Source organism: Natator depressus, chromosome 2 (genome assembly GCF_965152275.1).
Source record: "Natator depressus isolate rNatDep1 chromosome 2, rNatDep2.hap1, whole genome shotgun sequence".
NCBI lineage: Eukaryota > Metazoa > Chordata > Testudines > Cheloniidae > Natator > Natator depressus.
Genome location: NC_134235.1, coordinates 152,938,099 through 152,962,180, shown reverse-complemented (window position 1 = coordinate 152,962,180; position 24,082 = coordinate 152,938,099). Strand labels below are relative to the sequence as shown.

The 24,082-nt window shown below is 40.6% G+C and overlaps 2 protein-coding genes across 8 annotated transcripts in view; one reads left to right on the top strand and one right to left on the bottom strand.

The window, feature by feature from the left end:
* Window positions 1-3,347, bottom strand: part of BRD9 (bromodomain containing 9) — a 57,185-nt gene extending 53,838 nt beyond the window's left edge. For 5 of the 6 annotated variants that reach the window (XM_074945149.1, XM_074945151.1, XM_074945153.1 and 2 more), the window contains exon 1: window positions 3,180-3,346. In XM_074945149.1, coding sequence (XP_074801250.1) covers window positions 3,180-3,255 — 76 coding nt within the window. In that variant the 5' untranslated portion in view covers window positions 3,256-3,346. Of the gene's footprint in view, window positions 1-3,179 lie in introns of all 6 variants that reach the window. The other variant, XM_074945148.1, reaches the window with a different exon arrangement.
* Window position 3,348: 1 nt separating this feature from the next.
* TRIP13 (thyroid hormone receptor interactor 13) overlaps window positions 3,349-24,082 on the top strand; it is a 45,810-nt gene continuing 25,076 nt past the window's right edge. For both annotated transcript variants that reach the window (XR_012638222.1, XM_074945154.1), the window contains exons 1-5: window positions 3,349-3,464; window positions 7,110-7,212; window positions 13,056-13,221; window positions 20,902-21,031; window positions 22,795-22,850. Coding sequence is in view for 1 of the 2 variants with exons in the window: in XM_074945154.1 (XP_074801255.1) it covers window positions 3,356-3,464; window positions 7,110-7,212; window positions 13,056-13,221; window positions 20,902-21,031; window positions 22,795-22,850 (564 nt within the window). In the remaining variant the exon portion in view is untranslated. The remainder of the gene's footprint in view (window positions 3,465-7,109; window positions 7,213-13,055; window positions 13,222-20,901; window positions 21,032-22,794; window positions 22,851-24,082) is intronic.

Below are 24,082 nucleotides of genomic sequence, written 5' to 3'. Positions count from 1 at the left end.
CCTAAATTGACAGATCTGAGGTAGGAAACAGCTGTACTAAACAGACAAAAATTTTGGTTTCCTTAAACTTGATCTTAGCCACTTTAACTTTATGATTTTTTATGAATCCTTATTCAAGAAAATAATCTGCTATGTTCTAGAAAACATCAGAAAAATTGTGTAATTGGGTACCAATCCTGAAAACACATTCACATATGCTTAGCTTTACTCACTTGAGTAAGGTAAAGTACAGGTATAAATGTTTGCAGGATCCAGGAATTTAACAGTTTCTAAAGTAAGAATCCCCACAATTCATTGTCTGACAAGAAATCAAATCAATCTTTTATATTAAAAACAAATATTGTGGCAACTATTTACAGACTGTTTTTTAGATCAGCATTTCAACTATTTGCTTAAGTAATTTCCTCTTGAACCACTAAACAGACAATATTTCATTATTCCTTTTTGTGCTATTGATGCCTGCCCCATAGATTATAACTTTCTAACAAATAAACTATGTTCATGTGAGGCCAAAAGAATTGAAAACATTTTTAAAGAACCAAGACTGTAAACTGCAGTTACCTGATTCTTTGTCAGATTAATTCAATTCACCATCTTATTTAAACTGACTCAGGACAGCAGAAATGAAAATGGTTCAGTTAATAACCCAAGAGAGAACTGGATAAAAAAGACTGGTGTCAAAAGCGTTTATATATCTTTAGTTTGTGCATTCCAGAGTTTTTATGGCTGTGTTCAATGGTCCATCTTCTCTTGAATCGCACATAATCATAACTCTAACACTTATGAAGTTTTTTGTTTTGAACTAATTGAAATCGATGACTTAAAAATAAAAAAAAAAACACTACATTTAATTTTGTTTTTAAAAATAAATTTAAAATTAAATTTGAAACTTTGATTACCTATATTAGGGCCTAAACTTACGATCTTATATTAATTTAAAATTAAATAAAATTAATATTAGGCAGCACATGTTTGCTACCAAAGTTTTAAAGAAAGTCAGCTCACTGAACTGCTGGAAGTGATTGGCTAAGCACCTAGAACCAGAGTTTGCTAAAGTGCTAAACCAGCTTTTGACAGCAAATATCCTTTTCTGCAGGTGCCAAGAGAATATTTTCCTTTCAGATTATTCAACTAGTTCAGTTAAATGACCAGTTCACTGAAACTTGAGAAACCAATTGGGAATTGAAAAAGCAGGAAAGCTTGTTTTCCTCTTCCAACCTATGAAAAAAAATTAAGTGAGAGAAGAGGAGAACTACTAGGACTTATCTACACTTAAAACGCTGCCGCTGTGCCACTGTAGCATTTAAGCATAGACACTACCTATACAGATGGGAGGATTTTACTATCAATGTAGGTAATCCACCTCCCCAAGAGGAGGTAGCTAGGTCAACAGAAGAAGTATTCCATTGCCTAGCACTGTTTACATGTAGATTTTCACACCTCTGACTGATGTAGTTAAACGGACCTAATTTTTTAGAGTAGACCAGGCCTTACTTCTAAAACAGTAGTTCTCAAACTTTTGTACTGGTGACCCCTTTCACATCGCAAGCCTCTGAGTGCGACCCCCCACCATAAATTAAAAACACTTTTTAGTATATTTAACACCATTATAAATGCGGGAGGCAAAGTGGGGGGGGGGGGGGAGGCTGACAGCTCGCGACCCCCAAGAGGTCCCGACCCCCAGGTTGAGAACCCCTGTTGTAAAATCTCGAAGAACAGTGACCAGACACAACCAGCTCAATTTACTAATTACTTCCTTTGTTTAATAAATAAGTGTTAAACGCAAAACATGTTTTACTAAAACATTTTTTCTTATATAATCAGCACATTTAAGACAATTTTTAAAATTAAAAAAATAAGATGCTTTTTGCGCATTTTAAAATGAATTCCAATATACATACCAGTATAGCCGGTCACAAATCACAAGTAAAAAGTTAATTTAGTAAATAAGAAATGCAACATTCACCATTTTCTAATAGAAAAAATGAAAAATCTGATTAAATGTATGCTAACCTATATGATTGCTTAAATATGAAAAGATGTAGCATGTTGTCCTAGCTAGCAAAACAAAGTACCAACTTTAGCGCAGAGCTATCTTTAGCTGTAAATCCATGTTTTAGTGGTTACCAAACCATGAGAATCAACATTTCTTCAGAAAAAGAACTAAAATTACCAATGCAAAAACACAATTAAGACCGATGATTTAAGCCGAGGTTCCTGCTTTCTGATGTAAAGCATGATTAAAATTGGTGATTTAAACTGCTCTGATTTAAATCAATCTACTTTGGAGTAATGCTACCCAATCTCTCCTTCCTTTCTTCAGGCTCTATCACCAATTAGTGCACCTGTTCTTTTAAATATAAAAGAATCCAAATATTTTATGAGAAACTATTTTTCTTTGACCGGTGCAGGTAACTCATCAGCTCCCGGCAGAGCTATGTATGGGCATCGAACACAGAGGGAAGCTGGGCTAAGCACCTGAATACACGAAGACAGGTTTCAGAGTAACAGTCCTGTTAGTCTGTATTCGCAAAAAGAAAACACAGCTCAGGAAAGCTTATGCTCAAATAAATCGGTTAGTCTCTAAGGTGCCACAAGTACTCCTTTTCTGAATGCACGAAGGCTTCACTTTGCCATGTTTGCGCTGAACCCGGGATGTTAGAGAGAGAGAAGGCGGGTGAGAAGAGGTTGCAGGGACACTCCGAAGAGTGCGTGCATGGGGTGCTGGGCTCTGCTAGGGCAGGGCGATGCAGGGCCCCGCGGGGCTCTCTCCCTAGCGCACCTGGTACCTGGGGAAGGTACAGTATTAGTCAGGCAGCTGAAGGCGACGCTCACCGCTTGGCTCCGCAGCCTGACGCGTGAGCTGGGCTCGGGGCTAGCGCCGGGGTCTTCAGCCCCGCCCGCCAGCTGCTGCCCTTCATCTGGCCCGTTTCTAGCCCTCCGTTTTCAGCCGCAAACCGCCCCCGGCGAGCAGGGCCGGCCAGCCTCCGCGCAGTCAGGGGAGAGCCCCAGCACCACCCGCTCGCCCCCGCCTCGGCCCGACCCCGCCATAAAACAGGCGCCGCGAGTCCCCGCCCGCCCCGGCGGGCAGCGACAACCGGGGCCGAACCCGCCGCGCCGCCCGCGGGCTGAGGGGGCAGCGAGGGGCCCCGCCACCGCTCCGTGCCGCCGGCTCTCACCGCTGTAGGCGGGGGGCGCGGCGGCCGATCGCCATTCCGCCTTCTCCGTCTTGTGCTTTTTGTGCTTCTTGCCCATGGCGGCCCCGCCGCGGCCGGACACAGCCGCCGCCGCCGCTCGGCCCCGCCGGAAGCGAGCCAGGAGAGGCACTTCCGGGGGGGGGCTGTTGGCCGGGAGCATGAACGTCCGGGGCAGGGGGCGGGGTTCCCCTCCCCGCGTTTTTCCAAAAGTAGCGACGACAGCTGCTTTTCCTGCCCCAGCCCCTCCTCGCAGCGGCGCGCGGCGCGGTACGTTGGGGGAGCGGGCGCCGGGGGATGGTCCGGGACGGTGGCTCCGGCTGCTGCCAGGCGCTCTCCGCGCTGGGGCCCGAACGGGCCCCCCGGAGCCGAGCGGCCCGGGGCCTATGGCGGGGCAGGGCAGCCCGGGCCGGCGCCTCCCTGAGAGAGCGGGTCAGGGGTGCGCGCAGGGTGGCGTGGCTCGGCTCGGCTGGGCCCGGCCCGGCTCGTCCCTACAGCGGCCTGTGCGGTGTCCTCAGGACCCGCCTGTGTAACCTGCCTCCGCGCCAGGCCCTGGGGCAGAGAGAGCATCGGGTTCGCACGTGGTGGTGCCTGGTCGGGTCAGCCCTAGCTTCCCGGCCAGGTAAGGCCGTCACTGCGTTGGCATGAAGGTCCTTGAGACTGGTACAGCTGGCCCAATAGAGGAGCTAACGCGGATTAAATAATAACCGATGTCTAAAGGCTGTAAAGCAACATTTTGCTGTTATAAGTGTGCCCACACAGGGGCTTTTAACGGGTTAATTATTTCAGTGAAAACCACACCCCTAACCATATTAGCTGTGCTGGTAAAACTGTTAAGCGTAGGCCAAGTTTCACACGGATTACAGTGCAGATTGTCCTGTTAAGGGAGGCAGAGATTAACATGTTAGCTAAATCGTTTGTAAATCGTCTTTTCCTTAATGCAGACAAGGCCAAAGGTGTCGCCTTTCTCGAGTTAATGGGCAATCTGTTCACTCAAGATGTAAAATCTAGGGAAGACAAAGACCTGAGTGGGTGTGAGTTCTACAGCAGAGTCTCCTGGTATCTGCTTCAAGCTGTGTCGTCTGACTGCTTTATTTGTAAGATATTCAGGGTTGTTTGTAGCCATGTTGGCCCCAAGGTATTAGAGAGACAAGGTGGGTGAGATAATATCTTTTATTGGATTCAGAGTAACAGCCGTGTTAGTCTGTATTCGCAAAAAGATAAGGAGTACTTGTGGCACCTTAGAGACTAACCAATTTATTTGAGCATAAGCTTTTGTGAGCTACAGCTCACTTCATCGGATGCATACTGTGGAAACTGTATGCATCCGATGAAGTGAGCTGTAGCTCACAAAAGCTTATGCTCAAATAAATTGGTTAGTCTCTAAGGTGCCACAAGTACTCCTTATCTTTTATTGGAGCAACTTCTGTTGGTGAAAGAGACAAGCTTTTGAGCTTACACAGACCTGAAGAAGAGCACTGGGGAAGCTCACAAGCTTCTCTTTCACCAACAGAAGTTGATCCAATAAAAGATTACCTCGTCCACCTAGTGTCTCATTTGTAAATCACCACAGAGTCCACGCCTGCATTGATTCAGTCTCACTGGGTGAGTCTACGCTGCATTTTAAAACCTCCGGCAGCGCGTCTACAGGGATAGACCAAGGAGCCCAAACTCCTGCCAGAGCCTGAATATCTACACTGCTGTTTTTTTAGCCTGAGCACAAGTCTACGGACTGTAGACTTGGACTCTGACATTCACTGATGTGAGTTTTACACAACAGTGTAGATGTACTCTCAGTACTGTTCTCAGATGTCCTCTTGCCAGATGCCATAGTTGGATTGTGCAGGGGTATGTCGTGGTGCTCTGAGTAGGAGCACAGGTATGGTATGCTTCAGCCGCAGCTGCTGGATGGGGCAGGTTATTTCCTCTTTCAACAACAGGGAGCAGCTTCTGTATTTGAAGAAGCTGCGGGTACTTGATGAGTCTGACAGAGGACACTGCTTGTCAGTGTAGATACAAATTGATAACCTAAAAAAATTGTCATTTTTATTTACACTTTTCCTTTTAAAAATTCATCTGTTTAAATCTGAAGTTATGACAATTTATGTTAAGGCCTAAACTTACTATAAGCTGTTACATTCATACAGAATATTTATTTAAATGATTTTATAAATTCTAATGAGTCCTAGGATACCGCTTTTAAATTATCTACAGCATCGGGGGGGAAACTTTTGAATTCAACCGAAGCTTTGTGTTAGTATCAACTTCTGCCTTAAGTATGTATCTCTATTATTTTTTAGTCTTTACAACAGAGCAAATGCTGGTATTTACGTTTTTCCATGTGTAAGAATTTTCAGTTTCTGTTGTGCAAAAAACAGTAACAAATGTTGATGGGAAAAGGTATGAAAGGGAGACAGACTAAATTAGTCGTACAAAAGGGCATACTGATCTAATTCAAGGACTGTGTTAAGATCATGCAAGGTAAACAAGAAAAGTGTAGAACCAGAAACTAGTGAACCGAAATTAACATGTTGTGAACTAGGCCTAATTGGTGGACAAAATAATGAGGGGATGGACTGTTCCACCCACCGCTCCGTTTTTGGGTCCTTAAAGAAAGAGACTTTAGTGGGGCCGGGGAGGAGGGATTCTGGCTACTGGAGCTGCATCTTGGCTGCATCCCCACCATCTCCTGGGACTCCGAACCTTCATCCTAATCCCGAGAGATGTCCTGGCTAGACTGGGCCAGAGAAACCTGATGACATCAACCTCAGCTGATTCCAACTGAATCACAAACACCACCTGGGATGAAACAGGATCAGACTTTAACAAAAGTTCCAGCCCATCTCAACTGACTTCTTTTCTCTTCCCTAATAGGACAGTTGTTACCATTTTTTTTTATATACCATCTTACAAGACTGTCAAACAATGGGAGTTTTCCTTCTGAAGGCATGGCTACACTGGAAACTTCAAAGCGCTGCCGCGGGAATGTTCCTGCAGCAGTGCTTTGAAGTGTGAGTGTGGTTTCGTGCGAGCGCTGGGAGAGAATTATCCCAGCGCTCCTGGTATTCCACCTCCACGAGGGGATTAGCTCCGAGCGTTGGGAGCGTGGCTCCCAGCACTCTGAGTCTGTCTACACTAGCACTTTAAAGTGCTCAGACTTGGTGCGCTCAGGGGGGTGATTTTTCACACCCCCTGAGCCAGCAAGGTAGAGAACTATAAAATGTAAGTGTAGACAAGCCCTAAAATTCCTTTCCAAATAAAGGGAAAGAGAACAAAAAAATGTTGTTAAATATGAAACCGTCACTTAATAATTTATATTTCAAATGCTTTAACTGTTTTTTTCTTTATCTTTAATAAAAGGTTAAAAGAATGTTAATGGTGTGTTTGCCATGGTACTAAGCAGGCTGAGGTGTCTGTTTCCTGAACCCCGTTTAACACTGTTTAATGTTGGACAGTGACTGGGTTATGCTAATATCTTTAACCCATATATTTCATCTAAATTAATGCAACAGAATGAGTTTATAGAGCAGTTTGTAGATGTGAATTGCTGAAAGCTAACGTAATTCACGTAGAGGTGTGGACTGTGGTATAGAAGTTTGTATATGTTTGCCTGAATTTGAGTATCACTGCTTGAACTGTTACCCCTCTGAAAACTGTTTCAGCTGTTGTTACAAAACCCCTGTATTTTTTAAACTTTCCATCACTTTTTTCAATTTATGATAAACAGCCCTCCTCCAGAAAGCATTATAGCCACAGATCCACATTCCCACTGGCGTTCCATAAGTATTAACTTGGCCTAATTATTATTAGAACGGGGGGCAAATTCTTTATCATTCTGATGTTTTCACAACTCTTCAAAGTAAAGGCCATTGGGGACACTTCTTTAGTAAACACTGTTGTATATTTTCTTTTTAGGATTGAATAAAATGGATGAGGCAGCTGGTGATTTAAAACAGGCACTTCCAAATTTGTGTGATTCTGTGCAGTTACATGTAGAAGTTCATCAGAAATCAAACAGGTTTGTTTTATAGTGTGACCATTTCAGAGGTATATGAATGAAGTCTAACATACGTCACAAGAACTTAGTAGGTTTTCCAAAACACAAACTTCATTTCAAAAACTAGTTAAAGGTGGTTAAATACGTGTGCTTACCTATCACACCACTAACAAAACCAATTCACTAACGAAAAATAAAAACTTGCACCAGCCGTATACAAAACTTCTTATTCTTTTCAAGAAATGTGCATTTCACCGACACAAACTTAACTTTGACCTTGGATTTTATTTAATATATTTTTATCTTGATATTACTGTCTGAATATTGACAGTATTGTGATCAGCTGCTAAATATCAACTATTAAGGATGTAAGTATTTTTTCATGAGAATAATATACATGTCTAATAACAAAAATCATGACATTGTCAGGGTGGTAAAATTACATATATGTAAACTTGCGTGTGAGGCTCGTTGTCTAAAGTGTTCATATATAATTTGATGGCTTTTTTTCTGGAAGAATGTTGTTTATTTTTTTAGAATAGTTATGATAGTCTATTTATTTTGGGTCAGAGTTAGTCTTAAATTGTGTTGAAATAGAACTTGGTTACCAAATAATATATTGTGTGGTCTGTGCAAGATTTATGCAGTCTATAACTATTCATTTCCTAGCTTTTAAGTGCTTTGGACTTAAGTTATGGGACAGAACATTGTTGCTTAATAACTTTAAAGGTTTTTTGAAACCAAGTGTTTTGGCATTCCAGTTTTTACAGCTTTCACTTTTTCTTGTGAAGGCAAATTAAGGTTATTTTCATTTTAAATAAAATGGGTTAACGGGTCATTAGATTATTAAATGAAAGGAGTAAGTAGTGTTGGGCAAGATAATTTCTGGAAACAGACATCCGTATTCCCTTAATTGTTCTGAAATTAGTGTTTTTAAAATCAATGAAAATGTACTGTCTACAAGGGAGACATCACCTTACTATGTTTATAAAGGACATGAAAGCAGTCCTTTGTTATGTACAAGCAATACATTATCTTAGTCTCTTTGCACTGATTTTTGAAGAATTTTTCTGTTCAGTATTGAAGAATTAATGTATGACTGGCTTCTAGACTACATTCACTGGCTTTTCATATTCTCAATCAGCTTCAGTAATGGAGAATCATGCTATGAATAATAACAGTTTAAAAAAATATTTTACTAGCCCTGCCCTGAAAAACTGCTTGTGTACAAGCAAATGTAATAACAAACCCAGAATTCTATATGAACAGACAGGAAGGGGCCAGATTGGATCTCCCGTGCCAAGAGGCAGTACTGCTTTTTTTTGTATCGCCAGTGCAATTCACCTTAAAGCCTCCCACATTCTCGGTGTCCAGATCAACCTGCTAGATTGTTTGAGCAGGTCTTTCACCAGTGACCACGAGTTGTCTCTGGCCAGATATAGACTTATTTTTCAAGCCTGTGGGGTTCACCCCGTAAACCTGTTTGCAACTCGACACAACAGGAATTGTCCTCAGTTTTGTTCATGTGCTGGTCATAGTCCAGGGTCTCTGGCGGATGCTTTCCTGTTGTCCTCGGAAGATAATCTCATGTATGCATCCTCTCTGGTTCTGCTCCTACCCAGAGTGTTGTTGAAAATCAAACGGGGTCATGCTTGCATGATCCTCGTAGCACTGGCATGGCCTCATCAGTGTTGATTTTCCACTCCGCTGATTCTCTCAAGCAGGGCTCCAGAACCAGACCTGATCTCCTTAGACCATGGTGCCCCTCCTTCATCACAATCCATGTGCTCTTAGCCGTATAGTGTGGATGCTCCATCATTAATAATTTGGAGGAGGTCTGTTCAAGGGATATTCAAAACATTCTCTTGAATAGCAGAAAACCTTCTTCTAGATGTATTTACCCATGAAGTGAAAATTATTTTCTTTGTGGTCTCAACAAAAAAGTGTTTGTCTCCTCCAGGCTCCAATATAACATGTGCTGGACTATTTGTTATACCTGAAACAGCAAGGTCTTGCCATTTGTTCCATCAGGGTGTACCTAGCTGCTCACTCTGCTTTCTACCTTCCATTTGATAATTATCCACTTTTCTCCAGTCCTACTTCACTCAGGTTTTTGAAGGGTTATATCTGGGCCAAGTTTATATCCCCAAGTAGAGGATCCTTGCCCCCCATGAACTTAAACATGGTGTTAACAAAACTAATGGATCCACCTTTGAACCTCTGTCTACCTGTTTTTTGCTGCATCTTTCAGTAAAGGTAGTCTTTTGGGTGGCAATTACCTTAGCAAGGAGAGTAGGAGAATTGATACCCCTGGTGTCTGATCGACCATATACAGTCTCTTACAAGGACAGGGTATACTTACACCTTCATCCAAAGTCCCTAACCTAAGTGGTTTCTCATTTCCACATTAATCAGGCAATGTATTTATCAACTTTCTTTCCTAACCCTCTTCCTCATCATGATGAAGAGAGATGCCACACAGATGTTAGGGAGTATTTGTATTTTTCTTGCATAAGACTAAACCATTTAGGTCATTCTCATAACTGTTCATAGCAACTGTGGACAGGATGTAGGGCCTTCCAGTCTCATCCCAAAGAACTTTGTTGTGCATTTCCTCCTGGATGTGTTTGTGCTACAGTATGGCCAGTGTAATTCCGACAAGCAGGGAGCTAGAATATTCAACAAGATCGCATGCAGCCTCTGTTGCTTTTCTCGCTAAAGTGCCTATACTGGACATTTGTAGAACTGCAACTTGGTCATCAGTACATATTTTTGCATGTCATGGTGCTATTTTTTTAAACAGTCTAGAGAGAGTGCCAGATTTGGATGCGTGTGTAGTCCTTCCATCATTATTTCGGTAAACTGTGATTCCCACCTTTTGGACTGAACTGCTTGTGAGTCACCTGAAGTGGAATGGATGTGGGCAATCACTCAAAGAAAACACGTTTACTAACCTGTAATTGATGCTCTTTGAGATGTGTTGTGTATGACCATTCCATGACCCACCCTCCTTCCCCTCTATATTGGAGTCTCTCCGGTAAGAAGGAACTCGGGAGGAGGGCGCGCGTGCGCTTTGGCCTTTATACCATTGTGTAGCAGCACGAGGCAGCAGAGAGCTCAGGAAGTGCCCTGATGGGTACTGGGAACAGAAAAATCTCCGGTGCTAGTGCACTGGGTGTGAATATACCTTAAGTGGAATAAACGTGAAACATAACTCAAAGAACAATAGTTACAGAACCGGTTATAGCAGTTTTTCTGTGGTATATGACCATTAAGTTTCACACAAAAGTGTAAACATGTGCTTGAAACCTGACTCATTACTCCTGGGGGAATTCTGTGCCACTGCACATACAGAATTTGTGCAGAAATTAATACCTTTGCACAGAATTTCCTTTTCCTCCTCAGAAATGGGCTGGAAAGCTGCTGGCCGCCACGAGGGGCCACTGGACTTGGCAGAGCACAGCTCGCAAATAGAAGACACTGCCAGGGGGTGTGGAAGGGAGCTGGAGGGTTCCTGTCAGCTGCAGTTTTTTAGTACATCCTGTATGGAGATTCCTGCATGCAGCCTACTTCCTTCAAGCCTGGGACTCGGCCTCAGGCTGTTGCTCCCTCTGGATTCTGGGGTGGAGGTGTGGGGGGCAAATGTCTTGGTTGGGGGGGGGGGGCGGCTGGGGTCTGGGTACCCCGTAGCTGGGCTCTGAGGGGTAGGTGGTGTGTGCAAGTGTCTAGGCTGGGGGTGCCCTGCAGCTGGGCTCTGGGGAGAGAGGGTATGGGTGTCTGGCTAGATTCTGGGAGGTGGGGGCAGAGAAACGAGAACTGGGTTGTCGTAAGGGTTTCCTTAACTCTCTCCTGGAGGAAGTTTTTTTTTTTTGTGTCCGTACTGCTACAGACATAGTTGCTGAAAGGTATTTTGAAATAAATTACCACAATAATTTAAACTGGTGTGATTATATAGTTAGTTTGACAAATGAAATATGCAGAATTTTAAAATATTGTGCACAGAATTCCCCCAGGAGTAACTCTTAGGTCAAGCTGTTTCAGTGTAGCTTCTGCTAGTACTTCCTGACAACTGATAGCTTAATTTTTGGCAAGTATTAGAACTAGGGCTGTCAAGCGATTAAAAAAATTGTGTGATCGCTCAATTAAACAATGATAGAATACTACTTATTTAAATATTTTTGGCTGTTTTCTACATTTTCAAATATATTGATTTCAATTAGAACACAGAATACCAAGTGTATAGTGCTCACTTTATATTTATTTTGGATTACAAATATTTGCACTGTTAAAAACAAAAGAAATAGTATTTTTCAATTTATCTCATACAAATACTGTAGTAGAGTTTCTTTATCATGAAAGTTGAATTTACAAATGTAGAATTATATACAAAAAACTGCATTGAAAAATAAAACAGTGTAAAACTTTAGAGACTACAAGTCCGCTCAGACAAACAAACTTGGTTACAATTTGCAGGCGATAATACTGCCTGCTTCTTGTTTACAGTGTCACCTGAAAGTGAGAACAGACATTTGCATGGCACTGTTGTAGCTGGCGTCACAAGATATTTATGTGCCAGATGTGCTAAAAATTCATATGTCGCTTCATCTTCAACCACCATTCCATAGGACATGCGTCCATGCTGATGAGGGGTTCTGCTCGATTACAATCCAAAGCACAGCGAACCAATGCAAGTTCATTTTCATTATCTGAGTCAGATGCCACCAGCAGAAGGTTGATTTACTTTTTTGGTCTTTCGGATTCCGTAATTTCTGCATCGGGGTGTTGCTCTTTTAAGACTTCTGAAAGCATGCTCCACACCTTATCCCTCTCAGATTTTGGAAGGCACTTCAGATTCTTAAACCTTGGATCGAGCGCTGTAGCTATTTTTGGAAATCTCACATTGGTATCTTCTTTGCGTTTCGTCAAATCTGCTGTGAAAGTGTTCTTAAAACAAACATGCTGGGTCATCATCTGAGACTGCTATAACATGAAATATATGGCAGAATGTGGATAAAACAGAGCCGAAGACGTACAGTTCTCCCCAAAGGAGTTCAGTCATAAGTTTAATTAACGCATTATTTTTAATGAGCATCATCAGCATGGAAGTATGTCCTCTGGAATGGTGGCTGAAGCACGAAGGGGCATACAAATATTTAGCATATCTGGCTCGTAAATACCTTGCAATGCTGGCTACGAAAGTGCCATGCAAATGCCTGTTCTCACTTTCAAGTGACATTGTAAATAAGAAGCCGGCAGCATTATCTCCCATAAATGTAAACAAACTTGTTTCTCTTAGCGATTGGCTGAATAAGAAGTAAGACTGAGTGGACTTGTAGGCTCTAAAGTTTTACATTGTTTTGTTTGTGAGAGCAGTTATGTAACAAAATCTACGTTTGTAAATTGCACTTTTATGATAGAGATTGCACTACAGTACTTGTATGAGGTGAACTGAAAAATATTATTTCTTTTATAATTTTTGCAGTGCAAATATTTGTAATAATATAAAGTGAGCAGTGTACATTGGTATTCTGTGTTGTAATAGAAATCAATATATTTGAAAATGTAGAAAAACATCTGAAAATATTTAATAAATTTCAATTGGCATTCTATTTAACAGTACAATTAATCACGATTAATTTTTTTTAGTTAATCGTGTGAGTTAACTGTGATTAATTGACAATCGTAATTAGTACACTTTTTATTCTAGAAAAAGTCAGTATTTTCCATGTTCTGTTTATAAGCCCTTTCGGGGAAAGACCTTTTAAAAAAAATATAAATAAAATCTCTTTGTAGGTGTATTAACCTTGCATGCTGCCAGGCATATCACTGGTGCTTAATAAATAATGTTGCTTCTCTTTTATTAGCACCTCAAAGAAAGAAGATATCAGGCTGAGTGTCCTAAAGCTGCTAAACAGACATAACATCGTTTTTGGTGATTACACATGGACTGAGTTTGATGATGGTTTTCTGAACAACAATGTGCAGTCAGTGTCAATTGTGGACACAGAGCTAAAACTGAAAGAAAGACAGGTAACCAAATTTTTGTAAAGATAAAAAGGATAAGATTTTTATAGAAAAATGTTTTCAATTTGCTATTAAATCAGATTAAATTATAGTAATCTGTTTAATCAACCTTACTCTTAGCTTTAGCCTCCTGTATTCTCAGTCAATTATTTCTCATATTGTATGTTTTATTTTTGTTTCTTTCAAAATGGTCATAATCTTGCATGCGTAAAACGTAAGTCAGGAACCAGTACAGCAGCAATCACTGCACTGCAAAAGATGGATACAAATTTCCAAGAATTGTTTCTTTTCTTCTTCACAATGTGGCAAACAAGTGTGTGTGCTGTTTTTACATAGGAGGTATATATCAACAGGCAAAAGACAGACATTGAGAGAAACTAGCAGAAAACCACACATTTTAGTTCATCTCCTGGTGATGCAGTATCAAGCGCTCATATTTTCAATTAAACAAATCTCTCTCTTTTGCTATGTAACACAAAATATAAGTGTTGCATGGCACAGCTGTTTTCAACATTTTCATTGGAGCAAAAATATGGGGAAAAATATGGAGTAATAAAAATAAATGTGTAATAAAAAGTGTAGTAACAAATCCTGAAAATACCCACACTTACAACCTGTTTTCCAAATTTAATTCTATGTGTCTGATTCTTTCATGAATTGACCAAAAAGTAGTATGATTCTTCAGGTGACAGACAAAATGTCTGATTTCAATAGGCAAAACTATATTTACCCTGTCACATAATACTAGAACAATGGAACACTAACAAAAATTAAAAGGCTGCCAAATTTAAAACTGGTAAATGGAAATACTTTTTATGCAATAGGTATTTAGCCTGTATAACTTATTTTCATAGGATGTTGTTGAGGGTAAAATGTGATGAGGATTCAAAAGAGTAGACATGTATATGAACAAGACTATTCATGATTACGATAGGTAGTATAAATCTTCCAAGGAGTCTAACCATCCTGCTGGAGCGTACGAGACAACCACTCTGCTTGGGGAGTCTCCTCCATTTAAGACTCTTTAGACTTTTTAAAATGTCATCTGTAGAAATTTAATATTTAAGTCAGGAGTGGGGAACCTACAGCCCACAGGCTGGATTAGATACCCTGCTTCATTTCATCTGGCCCACGGCAAGTCTCTGTGCTGCGAGCCAGAAGCCCCGAGCCTCGTCCCCCTGCAGTGCAGGAGCCGCGAGTGCTGGCTCGTCCCTCTGTGTGGGGAAGCTGGGGTTGCCAGGCCATTAAAAGTCCGGTCAGCTCCCAGAAGTGACCGACTTGTCCCTGCGGCCCCTAGGAGCAAGGGCGATCAGGGAAGCTCCACATGCTGCCCCTGCCCCAGTGCTGGCTTGGCAGCTTCCATTAGCTGGGAACCGTGGCTAATAGGAGCTGTGGGGGTGGCATCTGCGGGCAGCAGGTACTGTGCAGAGCCCACTGACATGGCGGCTGCTTCTGGGAGCCTCAGCGTCCTCCCCTGCTTCCTGCCCCCATTGCTCCTCAGCTGCGGAGGGGAGGGGTCACTGTACAGGGAGCTGCTCCCCCATCGGCCCATCCCCCATGCATCCGGACCTCCTATACCCAGACAACCCTGCCACGCCTCACCCCATACACCCAGAAACCCCCTAGTCCACCAGACCCCCTGCCTCCGGATCCTCACCCCTGCACCTAGACCAACGCCCACTGAGCTCCCTACACTCAAACCCCCCCACCCTTTGCATCACTCTAAGCCCACACATCCAGACCCCCACCTCCCCAAGTAGCTGCACCGAGACCCCCCCCGACACTCATATCCCTCTGCTGAGCCCCAACCATTTTCACCTGGAGCCCCTGCAGAGTCCCATTGCCCCTGTACCTGGAACCCCATTTCCCCCCCCCAACAAGCCTCTGTGCATCCAGATCCCCCCCACACCTAGACCCTCCCCCCCCAAGCTGCTTGCACCCAGATTGTCCCACGCAGAATGCTCTCACCCCACACCTGGGAAGTTGTATAACCCAATATAGAATAACTGTTCATTTAATGTTCATAGAATTGTTACAGATTACATATTAGTTCCATTTCTGTCACAGTTCCCCTTTAGCATTTCAAAAAGTTTGTTTCTCTGTGCAGTAAAGTTGCACCAAAATTAAAGACTAATAACCAAGTGGGATTTTACTAAGAAATAATTTGCCAAGAATTGAAGGGAAGTGCATCTAGCTTTGCAAACAGTGTAAAGGGGTAGGGGGAGCAACTGGTGAATTTACTTTCAGTGTTTTACTTTGTTTCATGTTTTTCCTAGTGTCTGTGATTTATAATTAGCTGCAGTAGTTTAAGGGTTTAAACTGGAAAATAAACTAAAAACCCTGGGCTTGGTAAGCTGGTCAGGTGACTGCCTATTTGACCACGGTCAGATATTGCTGTATGTTCAGCAAGAATACTCTAATTTAGGCATTGTCATACCTTTTTGATTTCATCATGGTACCATCTGTTTGCAAGTGTACTTCTATGTCTTGATCACTCACTTTACTACATATTAATAGCATCTGTTGGGAAAAAGGTGAGCTAATTGAAAGTTGAGCATCTTGATTGGCTGGAATCTTCTAGAACAGTGATACTCCAACTGTCTCCTGCAGCTCTTTGCAGCACAATATTAATATTCTCTGTGATTTTAATTATTAACCAACCAGGATGCTTTTACTATGTTACTAAGCGATTAAGTTGTCAGCTTACACTAAGTTATTAACTTATTTGCTGTGAGAATAATATAAACCAAATATTTCCCCTCACATTCACGCTACTGTGGCTCTTTTGGATAGTGCTGGTAGCTAATTTGGCTCCTGAACAACTCAGGTCTGAATATCACTGTTCTAGAACAAACATTGTAAATTTGCATATATTTGTATACAGGTCCTCAATGTACTTGGTGGTTTAAAAAGCACATTAAAGAAGTGTAAAAGTTATGGTCCCTGCTGTGAAGAGCTTATAGTCTAAAGTGACTAGACAAACATACCGCAATTAACTCAGAAGGAAGTGGTAGAGGGAGAGGAGGGTTCATGGTGGTTAAACCTCTTCCCCCGAACACAGAGAAAAGATGCACAGCCAGTAAGCCTCTCTCTTACAAACAAAAGTATCATGGCTGCTAACTCCTTCCATACTTCCCCCACCCTCAACCAAACAAACAACCCACATTTAATGCCCAAGTAGATAAACCCCCTCTCAAACATCCCTCTCATAACCTCTCCCCTGCCCACATGTATTACCAGCCAAACCTTGCTGATAATATTAAAAGTTCTATGCTAATGATGTGTGTGACATCATTTCTCTGTAGCGGTCCCTCCCTGACTCTTCTGTTCCCCCTCCTTGTGCTATTTATGAGTCCATTGTGTTTGATGCAGGGAGGAGGGGCTGCCAAAGCCCCTCCTCATCCGTGAGACTTGAGAGTCTGTATGGGTCCTGGGAGGAAGAGGGCAGCATGTCCAAAAATATTTTGATTGGCTGGAATCTTCTCGAACAGCAGCAGTTAGAAATAGAACTGAATGGCCACTGATTGATGGAAATAAAAGAGATACTTCATAACCTAGAGAGCATTCCATAAGTAGTAATCCATGAATAAAAGGGACCATAATACATTATGCAGAGTTAGGGAAAGCCAAAATCACTTTTATGGCAATTTTTTATTATACGTGAATGTGGAAAAACTGTTAAAGCAAAGAGCAAGTTCTTTTCTTTTGAGTATGTGACACATAGATGAAATGGTTGTGATGTCCAGCTACTGTCAAAGATAGATTATTGCAGTCAAACAGCAGGAAAGGGAAAACTGGTCTGGTTTAAAAAAAAAAAAAAAAAAAATTCTCTGAATTCTGCTTTCTTTGGCGACATCGTCAGGAAGCATAGAATTTTTTTGATGAAGATAGTTTTACTTTCACTGCCATTCATCTCACTAATTACATTTCTTCATCTTCTAATAAGAATTTTGGTACTCCGTCTGCTTCAGCATTGAAAACTCCTACTTCCTGAAAGTCTTCAGATGTTAATCAGACTCATCTGATGAAAGAGGATTGAGGATAGAATATCATGGTCAGAAAAAAAAACTTGACCATACGTTTGCTAGCAGTATTTATGCTAGCAGTACATTATTTCATATAATTAAAAATCCATATATGCTAGAATTTTTTCATAAATCATAGCCAATTTATAAAGGGCTAAATAGGAAACAGCTTGCAGAAAGTCTTCTGAATGCTGAAGCAGATGCCATGAAAGAGAGTTGGTGTGTTCTTATGTAAACTCCTCATGTGTGTCTACTGTCTGATGAATGGAGCGATACTCATAATGAGGGTGTTATCAATGTCATGGGAACAACTCTACAACTAGTGTTTTATTCCAATGCACAACTGAGCATTACCACACAGCCCAATATATTGCTGACCTGCTTAAAAATGTAACCAATGAATTGGGTCCTGGGCGGATTATTTTGGTTGACTGACAATGCAGCTAATATGAAAGCTGCTTGGTATGTGTTGATGAATGAATAGCCACCCTGTCTGTATATGGATATGCTGCCCATATGATGCAGCTTTATATTGGTGATGTTGGAGATCTGACAGCTTTCTCATCATGTGAAAAATGAAAAGCATTGTCAAGTTTTTCAAAAACAAAAGTCCCAAGAACCATTTTTCAGCATCATTTGGCACAGCACTTGGCTTCATCCACACTGAGTAAGCCTCATTGTACTTGATGGGCATCTTCCATTAAATATCTTCAGAGATCTTTAAAGATATGCAAAAATCTTCAGATATGCAACAAGGCTCTTCAATCAGCTGCTGTTGAAGAAGAGGTGGCCAGGTGTTGCCCCTAAGTAATCTTCACTGATATTCTTGATTGCTGTCTTTGGGTGCAAAATTCATTCCACTACTTGAAACTATAGTTCAGTCTTTTCAGAATGTGGAAAGTGATAATTCTACATTGTCTGATGCCAAGAACGAGTTCCTAAATACTAAGAAACATTTGTAAAAAGGCTGAATACAGTCCATTTGCAAAAGCTGAAGAGAAAGATAATGGACAAAATAATACCATGGAAAAATCAAGTGACCGCTCCCACACATCAGTGCTGCCTACATTCTTGAGCCCGGACTTTTCTGATAACTAACTTGATTCGGCTTGTGAACTCATAGTGGCTGTTGCAAATTTTAAGGGATATACAAATGAACAAATCTGACAGAGGCAGCAAATTATAAAGCAAGAAGCAGCCTGTTCAGTCATAAAACAATGTAGAGTAAAATACCAGTTTGCAGAGTACAAAACCGCTTGCTTTATCATGATGGAAAGCGTTGTCCTTGCACTGTAGTTACAATGGCAAAATTTACATCACTTCTGTGCACTAAATAAAATTGGTCAGCTTGGGGAATGGTCCAATCAGAAATAGACCGAAGACTTCCACTGCTGGGAAGCTAGTGACTGTCTCTAAGATTAGAGAAGAAAATTGCAGGTGAAAAACTTAGTGAGTATTCATCAGATTAAGAAGAAGAGGGAGATACTGATGAATTTGGTGACGACGACAAAGATCATAGATGAAGTGGTTGAAGCTGATAAAGAAAAAGATAATGTAAAGCGAGATGCTGCCTGTGACTGTGCCCCCCCCCATATGGCTTTATGGAAATATACTTATGAATGTATATATGGCATAACTAGAATGTGTTTTATGCTACATATGCCATGTAACATATCTCTGTAAAGGTAATGATATACCGAATCTATTAATCCTATTTATATGCATGTATCATTTTTGTATTTGAAGTTATGAATATTGGCTGCATACTTGTTTGATTCTGAGTAGGTTTTAGTGAAGCAGTTGGTCAGCTTCCTGAGAAAAGACTATTCTCAGTAAGTGCCCAATCAAGAAGCCCTTAAGCCAACACTGAACTTGGAGATTCCAATCCATATCTGAGCTTTCCCAGGAATGTGGTTTGGCTGGTAAGGAACTCAGCCATGCATGGACATGTGACTTGCCCAGGTGACTCCAAAACTCCATTTTGTAGCTGGACTTTGCATAGGAGAGAGGAGGGGGTGTCCACCCACAAGAGAGAGTCTATTTAAATCCCTGGGAGAGCCCTCCATTTTGTCTTCAGCTGGCTAAAGAGAGAGCCTCTCCACCCCCAAAGATACCTGAAAGAAACTGGAACTACATTTAACTACAGGGGGTGTGAGTGATTGCTGGACCCAGACTAGAAGGAGACTAGACTGTAAGAGAGCTTACTGGGTGAGGATTTTATCTGTATTCGGTTTTATTACTGTACTAAACTTAGACTTGCGTGTTTTATTTTATTTTGCTTGGTAGTTCACTTTGTTCTGTTTGTTGCTACTTAGAACCACCTAAATCCAACTTTTTGTATTTAATAAAATCACTTTTTAATTAACCCAGAGTATGTATTGATACCTGGAGGGGGCAAACAGCTGTGCATATCTCTCTATCAATGTTATAGAGGGCGAACAATTTGAGTTTACCCTGTATAAGCGTTATACAAGGTCAGACAGATTTATTTGGGGTTTGGACCCCACTGGGAGTTGGGCATCTGAGTGTTAAAGACAGGAACACTTCCGTAAGCTGCTCTCAGTTAAGCTTGCAGTTGGTGGGACGTGGTTCAGACTGGTGTGGGTTTGCAGCAGGCTAGTAGGTGTGGCTCAAACCAGGCAGGGCACTGAAGCCCTAAGGTGCCAGGGCAAGAAAGCAGGAGCAGAAGTAGTCTTGGCACATCAGGTGGCAGCCCCAAGGGGGTTTCTGTGATCCAACCCATCACACTGCCTACCTAACATAAGTTTATTAAATAACTTTTGTGAGTTTTTCTGTTTAATTTCATTTTTTCTCTTGTAACTGTTAAGTCTTGAATAAAGTTCACATTTAAATGCTAACCTAACATTGTTAAAAAAGGTAATTATTTTTTCATTATTGAACTTCATTTAATTTTCACATTTTTCTTAGTTAAAATAACTGAATTAAGTTTTTGTAATTGGGCATAAGTATCTATCTAAGGGTAAGCCTATTGTTAACCATCTTTTTTTGTTACTATTGTTCTAATAAATTAGTGCTTTGATACATATTTGACCATTTTTTATTTTGACCATATTTAATCAATATTTGATTGGACAATTGGGCCAGTAAAATGCCCAACCACATAAATCCCCCAAAAGTAAACTTCAGAATTCAGGTTGAGATTGATTGATTTTTGATTTTGATTTTCTTCAGGCAGGCTACTTCTTGATGATTTCATTGAAGAGCTGAATGAATATTTAGAAGAGGTTCGCGGGCAATAGACATCCTAATATCTTTGTTCCAGAGAGCTCTGCAGCTTCTAGTTTCTCTGATAAATAGTAGAAATGTGGAACGTTCAGTCTTCCATCTGCCACATTCAAAACAACCAAATGAATTGAAATAATGTAAGATGCACAGAAGGTGCCTGAATACCATCGCCTTCTCAGTATGATTTATTAGTGTGGGGGGGAATAATTGGACTAAAATTCAATCACTGGTTCTAAAAATACATAGCTCTTTACCCAAAAACCTCAGATTGCTTCTGTTTTTAGCTTAATTCTTAAACTTGTGCTAAAAAGAGAGCTTATTTAATACAAGCTACCAAAATGAGTTATTTGACTTATCAACTTATTTACTTATTTTATCAACTTATTGAAGCTGACTTTTTTTCTATCCATTGTAGCCCATTAACTTGAGCAAATGCAATCTCTCTATTCATATTTTTCATCTGAATGACGAAGGACCAAGCACTGAAAATCTAGAGGAAGAGAATGAGAACATTGTTGCAGCCAACCACTGGGTGCTGCCTACAGGTACTCTTCTTTGGTAGCCAGCTGGGATGGTCAGTGGGGGGTCCAGAGGAAAATCCGTGAATGGGAGGGGCCATGGTTGTTTGGCTATAGCTATAGGGCTGCTTGTTAAAGTTAATCTGTGTATGGGATGAAGCTTGGTTCCCAACAGGTGTGAGGAAGCAATGAATTAACAAATATTTTTGTTAGTCATCTCTTTTTTTGACTGAAACAATGCAAAAGATTCTGGGATATGGCACACAATTTTGAAGTACTAGGATGTGGAGGAAGTAAGTGTTTTTGTGGCCATGAGTGAAAATGCATGGTCTAAATGAATACTTATTTTACAAGAACATTTCACAGACTAAAAGCCTTCTGCTCTGGTACTTATAGTACATTCTAATTAACTTTTGGGCACCTATTCTTGCTCATACACTTAATATAATCTTATGTATGCTCACTCTTGTCTCACTGTATGTAGTGGACATAGGCAATATTAAATGGTGGTGTAATTAAGGGCTCTCAGGATGGCAGGCTTAATGAAAATATGCCATATTTTCAAGATCTGTTGGAGAGTTCTGACAGTCATCCAAATTACTGAAAAGGAGTAATTCATTGAATTCTTACTCTGGAAAAGTGAGGATCAGGGCCAGTAATTGGATCAGACAGTTATTATCCCATCTTGTCAAGTCATTCATTTAAGAAGGGGAAAAAAAATAAAACTGGGAGGAGGAGAGGAGTGTAGGGGCCTTGTTCGCAAAACAGGAGCAAGATTTGCCCCGGATGTATTGAAATAGGGCCTGATCCTCTCTGCTACTACCATGACTTCCAGGGAACCAGATTGGGCACTCGTGGGTTGGGGGAGACAGCAGTTCCATGGCATACGCTCCCTTTGACCAATCCTGTGGGAAAACCTGAGTACACCACATAGTTCCAGCTCCACTTCTTGGAAAGGGTTATGGATGGGAAGGTGGCTGTTCATTTTGGCATCATTTTGCCATGTATGGTAATATATTAGGGTGGTTCTTTCCCAGTCACCTTCTTAGCTTTCAGTTCCTACCTATGAAGATCTCCTGCTATGATTAAGAGGAAACTCGGCTTTTAAAACCTTTTAGTTTCCTTTCTAAAAGCTCTGAAACTTTTATTTATAAGATTTTAATTTTCCTATTTAAAAAAACACCACATAAATACAAACCAAAATCAAGCAGTTGATTTTTCACTTATTTTCTACAACTCCTTGTTTTTTGTGCCTTTCTCTCTTACATGCCGACAATAGTCTTGTAAACAAATTGAATTGTAAAACTGGCTTTTTTTAAGAAACAAATGTCCTGGCTTCCAATAGATTTTACTCTTAGGAAACTTGACATCTCGCTTTGACATTGTTAACATGGAAAATAAAATGATTGGGAATAAATTCTATTCAATTAATTTTTTTCCTGCCTATAGGTAAATGTTACTGGAAGTTGAAACCAGGAAATAATTTAACCCATACTTAACGTTGTTGAACAAATAGTGTTATGCGGTAGAAGTTGTAAAACTGTCTGATTCACTAATGAGTAAAGAACTTTCCTTTCAGGGCAACAAAATTAATGTTGGTTAATTTTTATCGTTCATAACTGCCTGCTGTTTGTTCCATATCTCTAATTATGGTTAAGCATTTTTCTTATTGCTGAAAATCTGTCCGCGTTACAATGTACTGTTAGATAACAGATCACTGGGTTTAACTGAGAGTTCTTAATTATTAATGCCATAGAATCATATATAATGGCTATAATATTGTTTTGCAGTTGAATTCCATGGTCTTTGGGAGAGCCTTGTATATGACACTGAAGTAAAATCGCATGTAAGTTGAATGACTGACCACTCTGTGGGCAGGGAGGTCTTGACAGGTAACCTATAGAAAGTGCTGCAGCTTGGGGAGAATCAGTCTTCAGAAATGAAACTTATTTTACATGGAATTGTATAAAGCCTTATTAAACTTTTGTGTTTGAGGAGAAATATGCTTACCTTCTTAGTATATTTCTAGTCAGCTAAAACAAAGACAAAACTTAGCAAAATGAGATTTATTTTTTGTTTGTTTATATATTTTACACAACAAAACGTTCTGGTAATCTCTGGATAAAAATAGATGAAAATGGGTATATTAAATGATGCACCCAAATAAGAGTTGTTTTTTAGCAGCCCTGCGCACTTGCATCTTGCATTGACTTCTGCAAAAGTGGTAGGTACTCTCAATTTCTGAAAAATAGGCACCCAGCATAAATTACTTTATTTCCAGGTACCCAAACTCAAGTTTTGTCCATAACACTTCATACAAAATAAAACTTTTTGTTTTACATTTTATGTGAATGAAAGGAGATCCTGAGGGATTGTGACTTAGCATATTCTTGGAAGCTGTATTGTGGACTATAGTAACTGCTCCATTGTTTGGCTTCATTGTTGGAGTTGTATTCAGATCTTGGGTGAAAGCAGGACTAAAACTCATTGATTTTACCATTTGTAGTTTGAATTTAGTCTGCAAAGTTTAGTGATGTTCTCATGTAAATGTTACAGAAAATACATAGCCCAGCTGACTTTTCCATAACATTTCATGATGATGATACACTGTCATAGTAACTATTTAAAGCTCAGACTTCAAAAAATGATCGTCGAACATTTTTTGAACTCCTCTAGCGGAAAAAACACAGCCTTAAGAAACTCAGAATTCTTCCATTGACCTAATTGTGTCTACAGTGGGGGTTAGGTCAACCTAACTTTGTTGCAAAAGGTGTGAAATTATTCAAAGCCCTTGAACGATGTTGTTAGTTTGACCTAAATTTTAGGTGTAGGCCAGAATTAAGGCATCTACATGCTTATTCTCTAATGCATTTCTTCATTAATGGTCCCCCGACCATGAGTGTCTGTTGTAGGAACTGAAGTCTGCTGGAGCAGCATTCTCCAGTAATGAAATAAAAGATCTTACAAGGGAGAAGCTCTTAGAGCTGAGTTAGTAGCTGTTAGGGCTGTCGATTAATCGCAGTTAACTCATGTGGTTAACTCAAAAAAATTAATTGCAGTTTTAATTGCACTGTTAAA